Source organism: Parasteatoda tepidariorum, chromosome 1 (genome assembly GCF_982258835.1).
Source record: "Parasteatoda tepidariorum strain Cologne lab strain chromosome 1, Ptep-v5.0, whole genome shotgun sequence".
Lineage (NCBI taxonomy): Eukaryota > Metazoa > Arthropoda > Arachnida > Araneae > Theridiidae > Parasteatoda > Parasteatoda tepidariorum.
The window spans coordinates 31,306,041-31,322,673 of record NC_141755.1 but is presented as its reverse complement, the minus strand read 5'-3'; the positions used below and the strand labels follow the sequence as shown (position 1 = coordinate 31,322,673).

General features: G+C 27.7%; 2 protein-coding genes across 6 annotated transcripts in view; one reads left to right on the top strand and one right to left on the bottom strand.

The window, feature by feature from the left end:
- LOC107445098 (uncharacterized) overlaps positions 1 to 6,084 on the bottom strand; it is a 35,726-nt gene extending 29,642 nt beyond the window's left edge. For 3 of the 4 annotated variants that reach the window (XM_016059428.4, XM_016059432.4, XM_016059431.4), the window contains exons 1-4: positions 5,937 to 6,084; positions 3,443 to 3,614; positions 1,405 to 1,655; positions 71 to 296 (exon numbers count right to left, since the gene is read on the bottom strand). In XM_016059428.4, the coding sequence (XP_015914914.3) occupies positions 71 to 296; positions 1,405 to 1,655; positions 3,443 to 3,557 (592 nt within the window). In that variant the 5' untranslated portion in view covers positions 3,558 to 3,614; positions 5,937 to 6,084. Of the gene's footprint in view, positions 1 to 70; positions 297 to 1,404; positions 1,656 to 3,442; positions 3,615 to 5,820 lie in introns of all 4 variants that reach the window. The other variant, XM_071180045.2, reaches the window with a different exon arrangement.
- An 18-nt stretch (positions 6,085 to 6,102) lies between these two features.
- LOC107445099 (calcium load-activated calcium channel) lies at positions 6,103 to 15,433 on the top strand. 2 transcript variants are annotated; one of them, XM_016059433.4, is made up of 7 exons: positions 6,103 to 6,999; positions 9,707 to 9,784; positions 9,965 to 10,024; positions 10,753 to 10,799; positions 12,807 to 12,874; positions 13,807 to 13,951; positions 15,314 to 15,433. In XM_016059433.4, exons 1-7 carry the CDS (start codon positions 6,939 to 6,941, stop codon positions 15,404 to 15,406), a joined length of 552 nt encoding a protein of 183 aa, XP_015914919.1. In that variant the 5' UTR covers positions 6,103 to 6,938; the 3' UTR covers positions 15,407 to 15,433. The 2 variants fall into 2 exon arrangements, with proteins under 2 accessions (XP_015914919.1, XP_071036148.1); XM_071180047.2 differs by having other exon boundaries at positions 6,127 to 6,231.
- The last annotated feature ends 1,200 nt before the right edge of the window (positions 15,434 to 16,633 follow it).

Genomic DNA, 16,633 nt, shown 5'->3' with positions numbered 1-16,633 from the left:
GAAATAACACACAAGTGTAACTACATTTTATGAAATTCTATAATTCACGATAAAGCATCTAAGAGCATACTTTGAGGTCTCAGACTTGGTCCTGGTCCATATTGGGAATCTACACTTGATTTCTGATTGCCTTCTGTTGGTGCATCTCCACCAGCTAACTTGGGGAATTCCTGAGGAAAAAATGGCGACTGCTGGCCCAAGAAGTTCCGTTCTTGACCACCATCCTCTTGGCTTTGTGTTATACTGCTCCATGTTTTGTTTACTCCAGAAGTTGCAACTGTGTTTGTTGTACTTGTCTGATAAAAAGATAGATTAGTCTTAATCATAAAATAAATAAGCCAATAATATAATAAATATGTTATGATACATATTATTGATGTAGAATAAATAAATTTAATCATTAATTTTTAAGCAAAAATATGGATAATCTGCTTTGTTAAATGCCTCAAATTAAATTTGAAGATAATTTTGTACATATGAATAATAATTACATCACATTTTATGATCAATGGAAGTTTAAAAATAAATAAAAAGTAACATTTATTTAAAACTTAACTAAAAACAATCAAAGGTTTATCATGTCTTGATAGTTGTATCTAATATTAAATTTGTTTATGAAAAATATTTCAAATAATTTACATTGAACTGCTATGCAGTATAAAATATTGCTACATACTAAAGCTTTGTTGTTGTTTTTTTTCTTAAAAAAAGGTATATATCAAGAATTTGAAAGGAGAAAAAGTATTACAATACTATTCAGGCATTTTTATCATTGCCATATTAACTTGATTTGATTTGGATGGGTAAAAATTGGAAATTGTTTGATTCTGTATAAAGAAAGCAAAATATTTATTTTTTGTGGGTATGGAATTGTATCTCATCTGCATGATGCATGTCTTCACCCTGTCCTAACTAAAGGAACAGATTGTAACAATTCTGTTTTCATTTAATTTCAGTATGTTTCATCTACCAATAAATAGGACTACTTAACAGTTATAATTGTGCAGATGGAAAAAGAAGCAAAAAAGTAATATTTTTTTAAAAAAATATTTTCCTAATGTTTTGATTAAGTTCCTAAAATATATTTTAAACAGGGAATTTATTTTATTTTAGAACAAATCTTTTTTCTGCTTGGTGATTCAGAATGCTTAAAATTTTATTTAATCATTTGCATAGTGCTTAGCATGCCAAAGCTTGTTATTGTGGTACACTTGTTGTACCAACAGTACACAAAAGAACACGGGTTTTCTAGTTATTCATTTCAGTATTAATTCATTTCAATAAGCTGAAAAGAGAAAGTTAAGTAGCTTTCATTTTTCAGCCCTATATCTGATCTTTAATCATGTTTAAATGAATCAATGATAATCATTTAAATATATATTGAACTTAATTTAAAATACTAACTTTCTGTGTTGTTTGTGATAGCGAAGAGGCTGGCTGCGATTGCGGTGATGGCTGCTGACTTCCATTGGTCTCTTCTGGTTTGCCTTTCTCTTTGGTGGTACTGCCCCATCCTTGACCGCCACTTGGAACAAGGCTTATATTTGGATTATTTCCACTATTTTCACTTTTTAAACTTGGTAAATTAGCAGGAGGTGGCATACGCCGTCCAGTTCCCACTTTCCCCAGTGATTGCAATCCATGTTTAGGTTGAACTAGAAAAATAAAATAGTTGTTAATTGTAGCAACTTATAGAGAAACATTAAAAGCATTTTCGTAACATAAAGAACCTTCAAAAGTTTAAACATACCATGAATTGTGATTACAAATAAGATAAAAAATAATATGTACGTACACATTTTAAAATTCCAGATAAATGTTATCGGAAATTAAATTCGGTTACTGATAACAAAAGGTATATCCCCTCCCTTAAGAAATATTACAAAAGCTGATAGCAAACTTTCTGCATACCTACCTTGCTATTAGAAAGATGAATATATCTGAATAATATAGCTTTTTAAACAGTTAACATATAAACTGGACTTTTTACCCAAGAAAAAAGTAAATAGCGGTGGATTGCAAAAGAGAAATAATAGTGACACATAGTTCTTATTAAAGTTCTTTAAGGTTAATTATAAAAATGAGCCAATTAAAATTTCATTTAGTACAGTTCAGATAAGTTTTTTTTAAAAGAAAAAAATTACCAATAGAGATATTTAGGGTGTAGTGCAGGGGTGGCAAACCATTATACACCAACGTGCCGTCAAATAATTTTGACTTCGTGATTATTGGGAAAATAATAATTCTAAATACTATCAACTCAAAACTCTTTATTTACATTGAAAAAAAAAAACATTCTGCAATGTCTCAGTTATACGCGTAATTCAACTTAAAGTAGCATCAGTGTCACTTCTCTTGTTGCAGATTAGATGACAAATAATTTATATTAGATTGTAAGATGTTAGTTTAAGCAGGATTGATAATTTTTTTGCAAGTTATTTATTGTTAGCTTGTTTTTTATGGTTATTAATTGTGTTTTTAGCATTAATTGTTAATTTTTTATTAATAATTGTTTATTATTTTGTGTGTTTTTTAAGAATTTTAATTTAATTGTTACATATGCTTCATAGTGTAATAAGAAATGTGATCGGTGGCGTGCCCGAAATATTGTGTCGGGTGCCATAAATGGCACGCGTGCCATTGGTTCGCCATCCCTGGTGTAGTGCAATTTAAAGATTTCACTCATACAGAACTCACTATGCAATTATAAAATGGTTTCTAAAAAGAAATTTAAGCTATTTATTTACATTTTAATTTTGAGGAGACTTTCTTTATCATTACATATAATAAAAATTGATTAAAATTATAAAAACTTGCAGATGGTACAATACAGTGCAATTCCAAAATTACTCAGTCAAAATTCTTTTCACTCCTGACACAATATACTCTTGATGCTCTTTCATTGATAAAATACCACTTGTCTCGTTAATGATCTAAGTTTTGCACTGCTTTAAGACTCTTAATGAAATGTACTCTATCCTTATTTGCCACTTTCAGCCATAGTCATTCCAGTTGCTACACTGGTCTTTCTTTTTCAACTTTTTGTACTCCATTGTGCTTTTATTATATCTAACCAGATTTGTTTTCTTCATTCACACATTGTCCTTTTGAAGGAAAAAAAAAGGTTGCATCTGTACATTTGAAACAAACTTTTTTTTTCAACTACAAAACTAACGAAATTTTTTATTGACAAGCATATCTTATTTCCAGTCATCCTTGGGATTAAACTAGATTAACTTTTCTACCGCACATTTATGGCAACCTATCCTCACATTTATGGCAATCTATTATCCTACAGTTAGTTATTTTCAAGTACAAAAAGCAAATTATTCCATAGATAAACATTTGTATTGGAAATGAAGATAAGATAGTCTTGGACATATATGTAAAGCTACGAAAAAAACTTATTAAAAGTTAAAAAAACTATAAATGTAAAACTTACCGGTAGCTTTAGGATTTTCCAAACTTTTTCCTTTATAGATACTATTTATATCCAAAGCAACATACTTCGACCTTCCTTTCTCCGCCTTCGCATTTAGCCCCGAAACTGCAGACATGCTGATCAGAAGAAGTCATTGAGTACAGAGCACTGCACCCAGGGAACGGTCCGCTCCCTAAAGAATACAAAAAATTTACTTTTAAACATGCATTACATGATAAATTACAAAATACTGATTCCAATCTAATAAAAAATCAACGACATTCAAGTGCAATTTACAATCTTATAGCTGCAAACAAAAGGCCAATCTTTAAAACTTAAAAGAAATTATGAAAATAATTGATAGAGCTATATTAATCCCAGGTGTCAATAAAACTGTAACTAGCATCTATTATTTTAGTATAATTTAACTCAAAAACAAATAACTGCGACAATCCACGCAATTTTGTTGAACCCTGTCTTCAGTTAATTCAGTTTAATTAAAAAAATTTAAATCTTAAGAATATATCTGTTAGTCTGTATGTAAAATTATGCATCGGTATTAATGTCAAAGATTGAACGCAGCAAGATACTCAACCCTCTTAACTTAATCCGATCAGAGTCACGGGTTCTTTACCTCCAATACCTATAAAATACACATAGCTCACAAGTTCCTCGTGTACCAAGCCAACGCAGTAAATCAAATGTTGCACAGTAGCTTCTGTTTTACTACACTTGGTGTGAACTGGAAATATCTTAGCACCATGGGTGAATCTAAAAGATTTTTTAAAGTACAGTTGACAGTAAAATTAAAGTAGCTGTAAATCATTAGGCAGAAAATGACAAATTATCATAATTGTTTCCCTTCTTAGTCCTTTTTAGAACATATTTTTTTGGAAAATCTTACTCTTACGTGTAGTGTATAAGTATGCACATAGAATACATTAAAGAAAATTTCTTTTGGGGCAAAAGTGGGTCTTTTTGTAAAGTACACCATTAATTCCGGGGCAAAATAAGGTTTTTTGTGAAAAACCATACATGGGCTTTATTCTTCCTTAAGAAAAAAAAGTTTAAGTTTGTATCCAGAACTTCAGAATATTTGGTTCCCTTTTACTACATGCAGATCCTTAAAAATATGAATTCACTACATTGTTATGAATCTATTACTATGCTCATTGATAATTACTCTATTCAATGTTAGACAAAATAAAGAATTTCAAAAAAAAAAAAATGGTTAATATTTGATGTGGTATCAGTAGAATTCCTGTTCATCCTTCAATCTGATCTCTTTACATTTAAATTTCATTTCTTAATCTGTTATCCATCTTCTGATTTTTAAAATTTATACTTATCATACAATTCATAAGTTAATGCTATTTCTAAAACGTACAAAACAATCACAAAATTTAATTTTATACTATGTTCTATAATTTCAAGGTATTACAACTGCAATTTTGAATCCCACAATCCAGGTAAAGGAAAGATCCCATTGCTTAAGAATATAAATAAAAACCTAATATGTATTTACTAGTAAAAATTACCCAACTTGGTAAAAAAAAAATCCCAATTGACCTCAAATAAAACACATTTAGCTATGGAGAACTGTAAATTTGAATAATATAAAATTCATCAAACAAACATATCCATTAGATCAAACTAATGAAAATTTTAAAGAAAAGTTACATCACAGTTGAATAGCTTTTAGTGCACAAATTGAAACAAACTAGATAAATTACAAAATTAAAAATGTGTCAATAGATTCACCATTCAAGTGTTAGCCAACATATTTTCTATAATTTTTGACAGGTAAAACATAAATAATCGCAACCTTAAATTTACAATTAAACACTTAAGATTGATATTAAAGAGTACAATTTAAATTTGTCACATACAGGACAAAAACTGTTAAAAAATAGCTAGATCTCCACTCATCAAGAGCTATTATTTTGGCGAAATATTTTGTTATTAAATGTAATAAATAGTTTATTGTTGTTTAATCGAGCAGTGTATAATTATACATTTGAGAACACGGAACGATATTAATGGCTTCAGCAAACGTAAACTATGATGATCGAAACTATAACTGTCAAGCTAATAAAAGACAGAGAAAGTAATAAGCCTAAACAACATCTATTAAGTACTCAAATATTTAAATCATCTACATATATTTTAACAAATGCAATATAAAATTGAAAATACATGTTAAGAACCTTGATCATATTAATATTAATTATTAACATTTACAAATCCAGGTATTAATACAATAGTAAACAGAGCCGCTAATTGCGTAGTAGGAGGGTCAACAAATGTTATTTTATTGTAATAGAAAGACTTTTACTAGACATAAAGAGAAAATATCAAATATTTAAAGCACTATAAGAATAATATATCATGATATTTACTTTTATTTCACTGAAATATCGAAATTTTACGTAGTATAAACCAAATGTTTACTATGATCGGTTTAAGCTATTATAAACATAACAATAATTCATAGGGCATTAAAATAGCATCTTACCTCGGTCCGTCCAAATGGGTTTCTTTAAATAATAATAACGGTAAAGCTTAGATTTAGGTGCAAGGGATGGATGGCGGCAGATTGTGACAATTAGTTCAAATAGGTCCAATTTTTAAGGGACCTTTCCAATTCCAAAATGGCGAACAACAACTCTCTTTTCTCCCGTAAGCGTTTAATAACCTGAAGATGACGTCACAGGAAGCACCCTTCCCAGAAGTCTAAAATAATTTAGTCTGCTCTCGCTGAAAAAAATTCAATCTTGGTTGAATTTCAAAGATGCTGAAAGAAAAAAAAAGTTATTTTACTAATGAATGACAATTATTCTAATAAGTATAATAGGAATTTCAATTAAAATAAAAAATATCTCATTAGTTGCTTCGAATCTTACAGTTTGCAAGTTATTAGATAAAAAGAGTAAAACGGAACTAAAGGTCGTAAAAACCTTATTTAATTGTTCAGAATCCAATTAAAAATAGCTCATTAAAAATTTCTAAATGTTAAAATTTTTATAAACAAACGAAATAGCATGTGAGGTGAGGTTTAGTGCTCTGAGTTTAGAAGCAACATGTGTAATTTTAAATATGAAGTTCAAAAGGTGTTAAATTATTTTTAAAAAAAATACTTACTTTTTAGGCTTTTAAAATTCGTATTTTTAATAAGATAATTTTTCTAAAACGTTTTAATAAAAAAATAAGAATTAAATTAATCTCGAACCGTCATGATAGTTCAACAATTCACAATTATTTTCCACTGGACTAGGTGTATACAGTTTTTTCAGTTTTAATTTTTTCTCTAATAACTGCAATAAAATAGTCTTGAATTTCAGAAACGAATTAAACTTTTTAATCCATATCCGTCTTTATGTTTAAATGATTTTTATTCATTTGATTTTTATTAAAATTTAATGCCATTCCTCTCTTCTCTCTAGTAGATTATGTCAATTTGTTGATTGTTTGTTTGGTTTCGGTTTGTTAAATTTTTTGCTGCAAGCATAAAATAATCATGTTGAACGACAGTTTTGTAATTTTGTGCATTTCAATTTTTACTGCTTTATTGGGTGAAGGTTTGTTGAAAGTTTTTTCTAAAAATAATTTTTTGATGTATTAAGATATATACGATTTATGTTTAGCTTTAAAAAACGAAGAGTAAAGCTTATTTTTCTTGATTAGTAAAATGTTTCTCTTGCTTAAGTTTTTGTTTGTCATATTAATATCAAAAGATATTTATGCTGAGATATGTGGGTCAAAGTGTATCTAATTTAATTTAGTAGTGGCTAACTTTTACCTATTTCTCTGAAATAAGGAAAATAAATTCGATTTACCAATTTGTGCATTACTAAACTTTTGGAAGAAAATTTTTAAAGTTTCCTAAGTTAATTGATAAGTTATATTCTTTTATTTTTCTTATTTTTAAATTGATAAGAATTTTTCCCTTTTTTATAAACCTGTCCTCTAAATCAGCGGTTCTTAACCTATGGGTCGCGACCCAAAATTGGGTCGCGAAGCATATTTCTTGGGTCATGCTGAGTCGAACCAAATAATAGGTAATACCAACACCTCCTAGAAGAAGTCATTGTGGCTTACTCAGCCTAGACTTAATGAGGTACCTGCGTAACTCTATACCCTTAATCTTCGTTCATAATAATTAAAAAAGGCACATGACTCAAAATTAGTTTAGCATATCAATGTGCAAAATTAATATAAGAATAAAAGATACTTAGTAGTTAATGTTTAAAATAAAAAATAAAATGAAAAAGTGAAAAAGAATTAACATAAGGGCCCTCTCTTTCAAAATGTATTCAAGCACAAAGTTCTCATTAAAAACTGTATGAATTGCATTTAAAATTTAAAAGACTTAAGATACGTATTGATATTTCTTTTTTTTTTTAGGAATAAGTTAAAATGTCAATTATTTTCAAAAAGTTATAAATATATTTTAATTTGGTCAATAAAAATTATTAAAAACACTTGATTATTAATTAAATTTTCGCTGGATCGAAAAGTACTTTTGCTTATCTTTATTATTAAAAAAATAAATAAAAAATTTGTAAGTTAAAAAAAAAATCATCATCGTAGGATTGAAGATTTTTTAAAAATACGATCTAAAATAAAGCAATGAAAAAATGTTGACTTTTTTTTGGGTCGCGACATGAGCATATTTCTCAAATTTGGGTCGCGGCTTGAAAAGGTTAAGAACCACTGCTCTAAATTATTAGTTTTTTATCACTAGTATGTATTTATTACTAAATGCTACAACTGGTAAGGAGGATTAATTGGCAAATCTGGGGCAATTTCTTTATCAGTATCTATGCCAAAATAAACGTCAAGTTTTGGCTATTAAAATCATTCCCTAAGGAGACAAACTCAAAATGTATTAATTGTTGCCATAACCATGGCAAATCTCACCTTAGTTTTTTTTTATTTTTAATTTCTTTGGTGCCTTGGCAATTGTTGGTACAAGGAGATTCCAATATGCAAATTCTGATAATGAGGAAGGTTTCCATTCTGGTACCTGATTGCACAAACTAAAATCGCCTAAGCTTTTGTCTAAAAAGTAGAAGCCGATGTGTAATGGTTTGTCTAAGGGTAATTACTTGTTATACCCTTCTAGTTTGTTGCCTTCTGTCATGAGTTTAGATTTTCATCTACCTCTACCTGGTGTCAATCAGGATTAAAGTAGCCTTAAAGAATATTGAACTACATTTAATAATGAGGAAATGTAACTCGATTTAATTAAATATTAAACAAATGAAGGTAAAATTAAGTTATTAATATAAATCAATTGTATTTTAAAAAACTTATGTGTCACCTTTACTCTTTTTTTAAATAATTACGATCACATCATCAAAAGCAATTTGCGAGAAATTTCTTTTATATACAATGAATAGAAGATTTAATTTATCTACAACCATATCTAATCAGAATAAGAAAAAGCTTTTTATGAGGCATCTGAAATCACGTGAATATGAATCGAAATGTTTGACTTTTAAACATTTTGTAAATATGAAGCCTGGTGATTGATTTTTAAATCCCGTGCATATGAATTCAATTTTAAAATCATGTGAATGCAAATCATGCTGCTTTATTTTAAAATCCCCTGAATATGAATCATGATATTGACTTTTAGAGACATTTGAATATGAATTTCAATATTGAGTTTTAAATACACGTGTATGTAAATCACAATTTTTGATTTTTAAATTGCTTGAATTCAAATTGTGATATGTAATTTTTAAATAGGAATAATACAAATTTAACGTGCAACTTTTAAATCATGTTAATTAATGTTTCATATTAAAATAGCGAATGTGAATCGTGATATTGGATTTTAAATACAAATCGCAATATTAGTTTTTCAATTGTATAAATACGAATCATGATAACTTGGTATTTGATATATCAAATCTGGGGACTTGTAGGATATTTTATGAATTTTTCAGGTGTAGACACGCACTTCTTTATCAAGCGTGTCAATAATATCTAACATTTGATCTACGAACTGTAAAGGAAATTTGGTTTTGATTACTAGTCAATGTTTGTTTAGAGTTATGAGTGGCTTGATCAAACACGTTCAGAGTCTTACGATAATACAATTTTATTAAACTGTCAGTAATGTGTTTCATATCATGGGTATCAGGTTGTCTAGGAAATAAAAAGAGCAGAAGAGTAATTCTAACCATAATAAACCATTAAAATTATTCAAAGGAATATTGTTTATGTTATATAATGTTTCGATTTCCAGTTTAAGTATATTTTTTTCTATTTTTTAAGGCTTAACATGGCTTATGGTGTATAGGACAGAAAAGTATCAAAAGCTTAAAGCAGAAGTAGAAAGACAAAGTAAACGATGTAAGTAATCAAAAATTTAATATTATTTTAATCAAACATTTTGTTTAAGTTTTAAGATCTTGTAAGCATTAGGTTAGAGATTGGGGGAACATCCTCAGCTTTTTTTTTCTTTTGCTTCATAAATCTTTATGCATATTTTAATTTTCAATACTACTATTTTTTTTCCTCACTTATTTGCAGTGGAGAAAAAGAAAGAAGTTCATGGAGACACAGTCGATCGGCAACAAAAGAAAAAAATTGGTATGTTTGTGTAGTATTGTACTATTCAAATTATATTTAGTAGAGGTTATAAAAAATTTGGTGTATTACAGTGTTTTTTTCAACTAAAACTAATTTGCACACTTAAGAAAAAAAAGGTTTTAAATAATTTAAACTAATAAAAAAAAGGGTTCATATATCAGGGTGTATAGCATTTTTTAATTTTTTTAATTTTATAAAAGCCCTAAAAGGTTCTTTTTTTATTTGATGTTAAAAACTCTTAATTTTCTCAATATTTCAAAAATTTTTCGATTTGCTTAAAAATCATATTTTCAAGAATATGGCTATTCTCTATGATTAGAGGATCAGAAATCTGAATCTGCCGAAAAAAGGTATATTTATTCAGAGAAAGTACGTTTTTCTATATGATTTCGTATCTTAAAATATCATCTGCACTAATTAATTAACATAATTGAAGTCACTCTACGTTAGATCAGTCATATTAGATCAAAAGTTATTCTGGGTGGTACGTTTATTTTTTTGTGCACTGTACAATGATGTGTTTTATTTTTAAGAAGTACAACTTTCTATTAGTACTTTTTCTCTTTCAAATTCTGCTTTTGTAATAAAAATTTTGTTTGCCTTTTATGTTATGTTATTAATTGTAAATTTATTAAGAACTTTTGTTTTTTTCTTCTTTGTACTAGCATCATTAATGAATAAGTATCAAACAGTTTTTTAAAACTCTATTTTCCTTATGTCTGTTTTAGAACGAGAAGAAGAAAAATTGAAAAATAACAATAGAGATCTATCTCTTGTAAGTAAAATTCTATGTTTTTCAACTTTATCTCCTCCTGGCTAAGTAATTTTTAAATAATATATTGTGCTAAATTAAAATAAATATGTCTCATTATTAAAATTAGTTATTCCATTTGTAAAACTTTCGCATATTGATTGTATTTATAGAAATTATGTTTATAATTATTATAATAATAAATGTATATTTATAATATCACATTTTTTTATTTGTACATCATATAGAAAATGTATTGAAAGTTTCTCATTTACAAGTCAGAATACTTCTTTTGATAATAATTACAAACACTAGAACTAGCTATTACTTTGAAATATATTATTATTTGTGAGCTATAATATGAAGAGAAAAAAAAAGGGGGGGATTGGAACTTTGAAAGTAATATACTCACTTATATTGTTAAGAGATTATGTATGCCAGGTTTCATAAATTAGCACAAAAGGAAAATTCATGCAATTATGATGCTCAATTTCTTGTACGATTTTATCCCTTAATAAAATCCCACAGCTCTTATTTACTAGTGGTTACTGTTTAATGCTGAAGCATTGACTGAGTGGTACTGAAGTTATTGAAAATATTTATCGTGCATCCTAGTACTAGGGTATATCAACTATTAGTTAAGTCCTGCATCAAAACTTTATTCAAATTGTGGTTCAATACTTTTTGAACAGATTTCATTTATAAGAAATCAGTCGTTAAATTTCAAAAAGTTTTAAGCTTGTTACGAGAATAGTAAAGAAAAATTGATTGATTTCTAGATAAAACACTGTTTCATTCTCTCATTTCGTTATGTTAATACTATTTTCTTACTTTGCATTTCTGCAATTATTTTTCTGCACTGTTTGACTGTTTCAATTTTCCAAAATAATAAAATATTTTAAACTAAATGCACTAGACCTCCCTCCTCAGAAAAAGATATAGCTTAATTACTGTTAAGTGTTATAAGTCTTTTAAAATTGTAATACTATTCAGAATGAAATATTGTTAATCTTTTAAGCATTTCAAATAATTACTTATAATAATAATTGAAATAATTGGGAAGAGTGAAAATATCTCTTTATTTCTGCAATTCTGAGGGAAATAAAATTTCCATATTGGTTTTTGCAATTCTGAAATAAAGAAATACTACTAAATTCCCTATAAAATTAACTCAAATTTAGCTAATGTTATAAGAAAATATCTATTCAAAATTTTATTAATTATGTGTACATTTTTCAAAGATATATTGCAAATGTAAAAAGTCATATGAAAATCATAAATAAATATGTTTTCTCACTTTATATTTTTAACAAGCTTTTGATGATTCTACAACACAATACTTATAAAACATTGGAAGTAAAGTCGTCACTTTGTTAGAATAGAAAGAAAAATTCAGTTGAATAACTTTTAAATTTATTTTTATTTTTTTAAAAATGAAAAGCTTAAGTATAAAAATGTTTAGTGATTAGTAATTATAGATAAGTTATTTAATACTGTACATTTGTCTGCTTTTTTATCTTCAAAATTCATTTTTATTGTCGTTTAAACTGCACAATAATGTATATTTTCCTCAAATCTAAAACCACCTAAATGCATAATACTAAATTAATATTTTGTAAAATCTGATTACAGATTTGTATTGCAATAGTTTTGCCAAAAATCCTCAAAATTGATCTGGTGATGTCCAGTGACAAATATTCATTTTTTTTTTTAAAAATAAAGAAATAAAATAAAGGACGATTAAAAGTATATTAAATATTTTCCTCCTTCTACACCTCTCTGCAGTTGAGTTTGATTGCGAGTTAAAAAGCTTCTTAAGATAAATCAAAAGCAATAAAGGTTTCATATATTCTCTAAACCTTTGTCATCAATCTTAATCAATACACATTAAATCTCATAGATATAATTACATTTTTTTAATGTGATTAACTTAAGCTCTAAAATTTAAAACTAAACTAAAAACAATATTGATGTATGCGTGTTCTTTTATTATTTTATTTTGTCAGTAAATATTTATTGTATGCTTTATAGGTCAAAATGAAATCTATGTTTGCTATAGGATTTGCATTTACTGCTCTACTCAGTATGTTTAACTCAATGTGAGTAAATGTATTAAATATTTTTTCCTTTGAATGCTTACTAATATTATTGTTTTCTGAACAGTGAACATTTTCTTGAATATTTGAGTTAAATTCCGCTTGATCCAGATATTTGCTTACAAAGGTGACTTTTCTAGAATATTTAGTGGAGTAAGTGATCATATAAATCACACAATTCCTAATGAAGGATGGTTTTGAAGTTCCAGTTTTTATGAATTTTATAGACATATTCGTAAAATGAAGAAGAAAAAATTTACAATAAATGAACACAATATTGTTTACATTTTATTTAAACAATGCTTAATAATAAATGTGAGCGATAGTGTTTAGTGGTATTGTTACTGAGAAATTGTCAAGATGGAATGCTGAAATTGCCAAATTTATCTCTAAGCCCTCAGTGGGGGAACTAGCTAGCACTGCTATGTGCAGTAAAGTGCGTGTTAAATCAGTCATGAGTGAAGGTTATCTTGTTGAAAAATTGTCTTGTGGAATTTTTAAAGAAGGATACCAGTTTGGGCACTGTCCACGTTGTTCGTTAAGAGTCAAATTTACATGGTATTCTTACAATAGTCATTAATACATAAAGCCCTAAAACACTTTGCTTAGTGCTTAAATAGGGTGCATTGGTATGTAGAGCCCTGAAGCCCCAAAAGCTGCTCTTTTATAATTTATGATAGTATTTATCATAAGAATTTTGCATGTTAGATGTCCAGTCTACGAAGCAGAGCATAGGAAAATAGGCCTACGGAGGTTAATTATAATTTTTTTTAGTATCGGCAGGATAAAAATTCCTTTCAAAATCAGTAAATGAAGAATTGATTTTAGATTGTAGTTACATTGTACTGTATAAAATAGAATTATTATCATTAAGATTATCATTATTCAGATTGATTTGTTTTCTTTGCAATATAACCTGTGGTTTAAATTTTCAGATTTGATGGACGTGTAGTGGCCAAACTACCTTTCATCCCTATTGGATGGATTCAAGGATTATCTCATAGAAATCTAATTGGCGATGATTTTAGCGATTGTTCATTCATTTTTTTATACATCCTATGCACCATGTCCATTAGACAAGTAATTCTTTTTAAATATTATGTTAACTGTTTAAAATTCCCTTTTATAGATCTTATATGTCTGAGTTCTATTCCTATATTATCTTGTACCTTTCATTTTTGTTATATTTTTTCCACTGTTAAGTAACAACAATAAACAAACTATTAATGTTTATTACGTTTAAAAAGTAAGCAATTTTGAATTCCAAGAATGTTAAATGCAAACTTTAACACTTTTCTACAAAGTTTCTGTAGTCATATGAAATAATGCGTTTAACATCATCATCAGCATTAATATTTCTGGGCAATTTTTTAACTTCTCAACAAATTCTTCATCACGGTAACCAACCATGCACTTCTATGAATGACATCACAGTCGAACAGAAATTTTTTTCAGCCCCACGAACTCCGTGAAAGCTATCTCTTGGCAAGGAATTTAGAGGAAAATAATATTAAATGTAAATTTTGTTTGGTTTTGGAATGCAAATTTGCACAATAAAGTTTTTCAATAAGAAATGCATTCTATTTGATTTTAATACTTTTTTAAATTTAGTTTTTAACATGGATTCGAATATTTGTTTTGTATACAATTTCTGTGTGTTTTTATGTATCCTCCATGTAAATTAATGTATAACTGATTCTTACTTCATTCATTAAGTTATGAATTACAATTTTCCCGTTAATTTTTCAGTTAGTTGAATTGTAGTTATCATATATACATAATAGTTGATAATGTATAATAATTTTGTTGATATATATAATTCTGTATCAATTATGAATGTTACAAAAATTACTATTTGATTGATTTGCTTGTGCAAATGTAACATTATTGAGGATAAATCTAATTGAGATTAAAATATCAAACAGATGTACTATTTTCTTTTATTGTAATAAAAAGAGAAAAAAAATCATGCAAAAAGCAGTTAAAAACTATAATTCCAAAGGTAAGTTGCACAATGCAGCAGAAATTCCACTAGAAAATTTTAACCAATAGAAAATTTTAAAAACGAAAGTAATGGAAAATATAATAAAGACAACCGAAGCTGATGTCGTCAGGAGGTACCAGCCTCGGTACCCCCTGTTGACGTCAGCTTCGGTTGTCATTATTATATTTTTCATTGTTTTCTTTTAAAAATTTCTATTTGTTTCTTTTATTGGATATCATTTGATAATTTTCCTTAAGTTAGATAATCTTTTTAACTATGTTTGCCTTAGTCCATTTAAACTTTGGTGTTTGTCAAATAATTTAAGTGAAATTTTAAATAAATATTAATTGAAAGAGCAGTACTGATTTCTACTGCAAAAATGTTTTTTTTTTTTTTTTTTTTTTTTTTTTTTTTTTTTTTTTAGTATCCACTTTTTAATTAAGTATTTTATTTTTCAGAATATTCAGAAGATGCTTGGATTCGCTCCTTCTAGGACTGCTAACAAACAAAGTGGAAATATTTTTGCACCTTCAGCCCAACCAATAAAATAGTTTCAATAAATATATTTTACTTATTAATTGGTTGTTCTCCTTTCACACTTTATTCAAAACAGTGTTGGTACAAAAGTACTTTTATAATTTCTTAATAATTGAGAAATGATCTGAACAGTATTTTTTCTTTCTGTTATTTAAGTTACAAAATTATTAGCATTTTTAAAAGAAAACTTATACAAAATTTTGGAAAAGATACTAGCAGAGTTTAAAACCAGAACCCCTAAAAAAAAAATAAAAGAAAACCAGTTTAAAAATTATGAGTTTTAAAAATAAATTATAACTACAAGTGTTTTGCTTTATGGAACTATGAAGCTTCATATCAAAAGAAGGGATACAAAACCTGCTTACCGAATTTTTTAATTAATTTTAAACTAAATTCACTAATATGTCAGATAAGCATATTATTTTAATTTTATAACAGTAAAGCTTTGTAATGTGTTATTTTATTCTAAAGTTCCAGTATTTTAAGAGAATTATCACAAGCAGTTTCAATATTGTCAATAGGACATAACTCCATCATTTGATCAAATTTGTCTTCCACTCAATAAATCGAACTTCCAATTTTGCATGTAATAATATTATATTAAAAAATCTTTGATTTTTTAGAAACCATGTTAAAATCTATAGTATTATACAAACGTCGCGGATTTAGTTGGAATCGAGTGTGTCAAAAATTTATTTTTCAAATAACCGATTCGAAATCTCGAGTACTTTAATTAAAGGCTATTTGGAAATGGTAGGGGGAGGGGAGAGATCAGAAAATTTTCAACGTCAGGAATCGAGCTAGTCAAAAAGTTATTCAGTTTCGCAATAACGTATTGAGTAAAAAAAAAAAAAAAAAAATCGGACAGTGTGGAAAGAACCAAATAAACGATGGAATGAAGCCGTTCAGAAAGTAATCCAGAATTCACATTTGTCGTTATAAGTATTGAAAATATCGAATCTAAAATAGTCAAGGAATGGCTCCTGAAAAACAAATAATTGTCGGAGAAAAAAAAAATCGGATTCGGAAATTCTTGTTGAAAACAGCAGTGATTTACGATGGAATCGAGCTCGTCGGGTCGCCATGCGACATTATGGCTGAATTGTCAGGACGAGGTTCAACTTTAAACCTGGTCTAAACCGCGAAGTTAAACCAAACTGCACTGCAGGAACGAAGTTTAAGGAAAAACGCGGTTCTAAGATCTAGTTCAGACTTGTCTAAGTTAAACCTAGTCTGAGGTA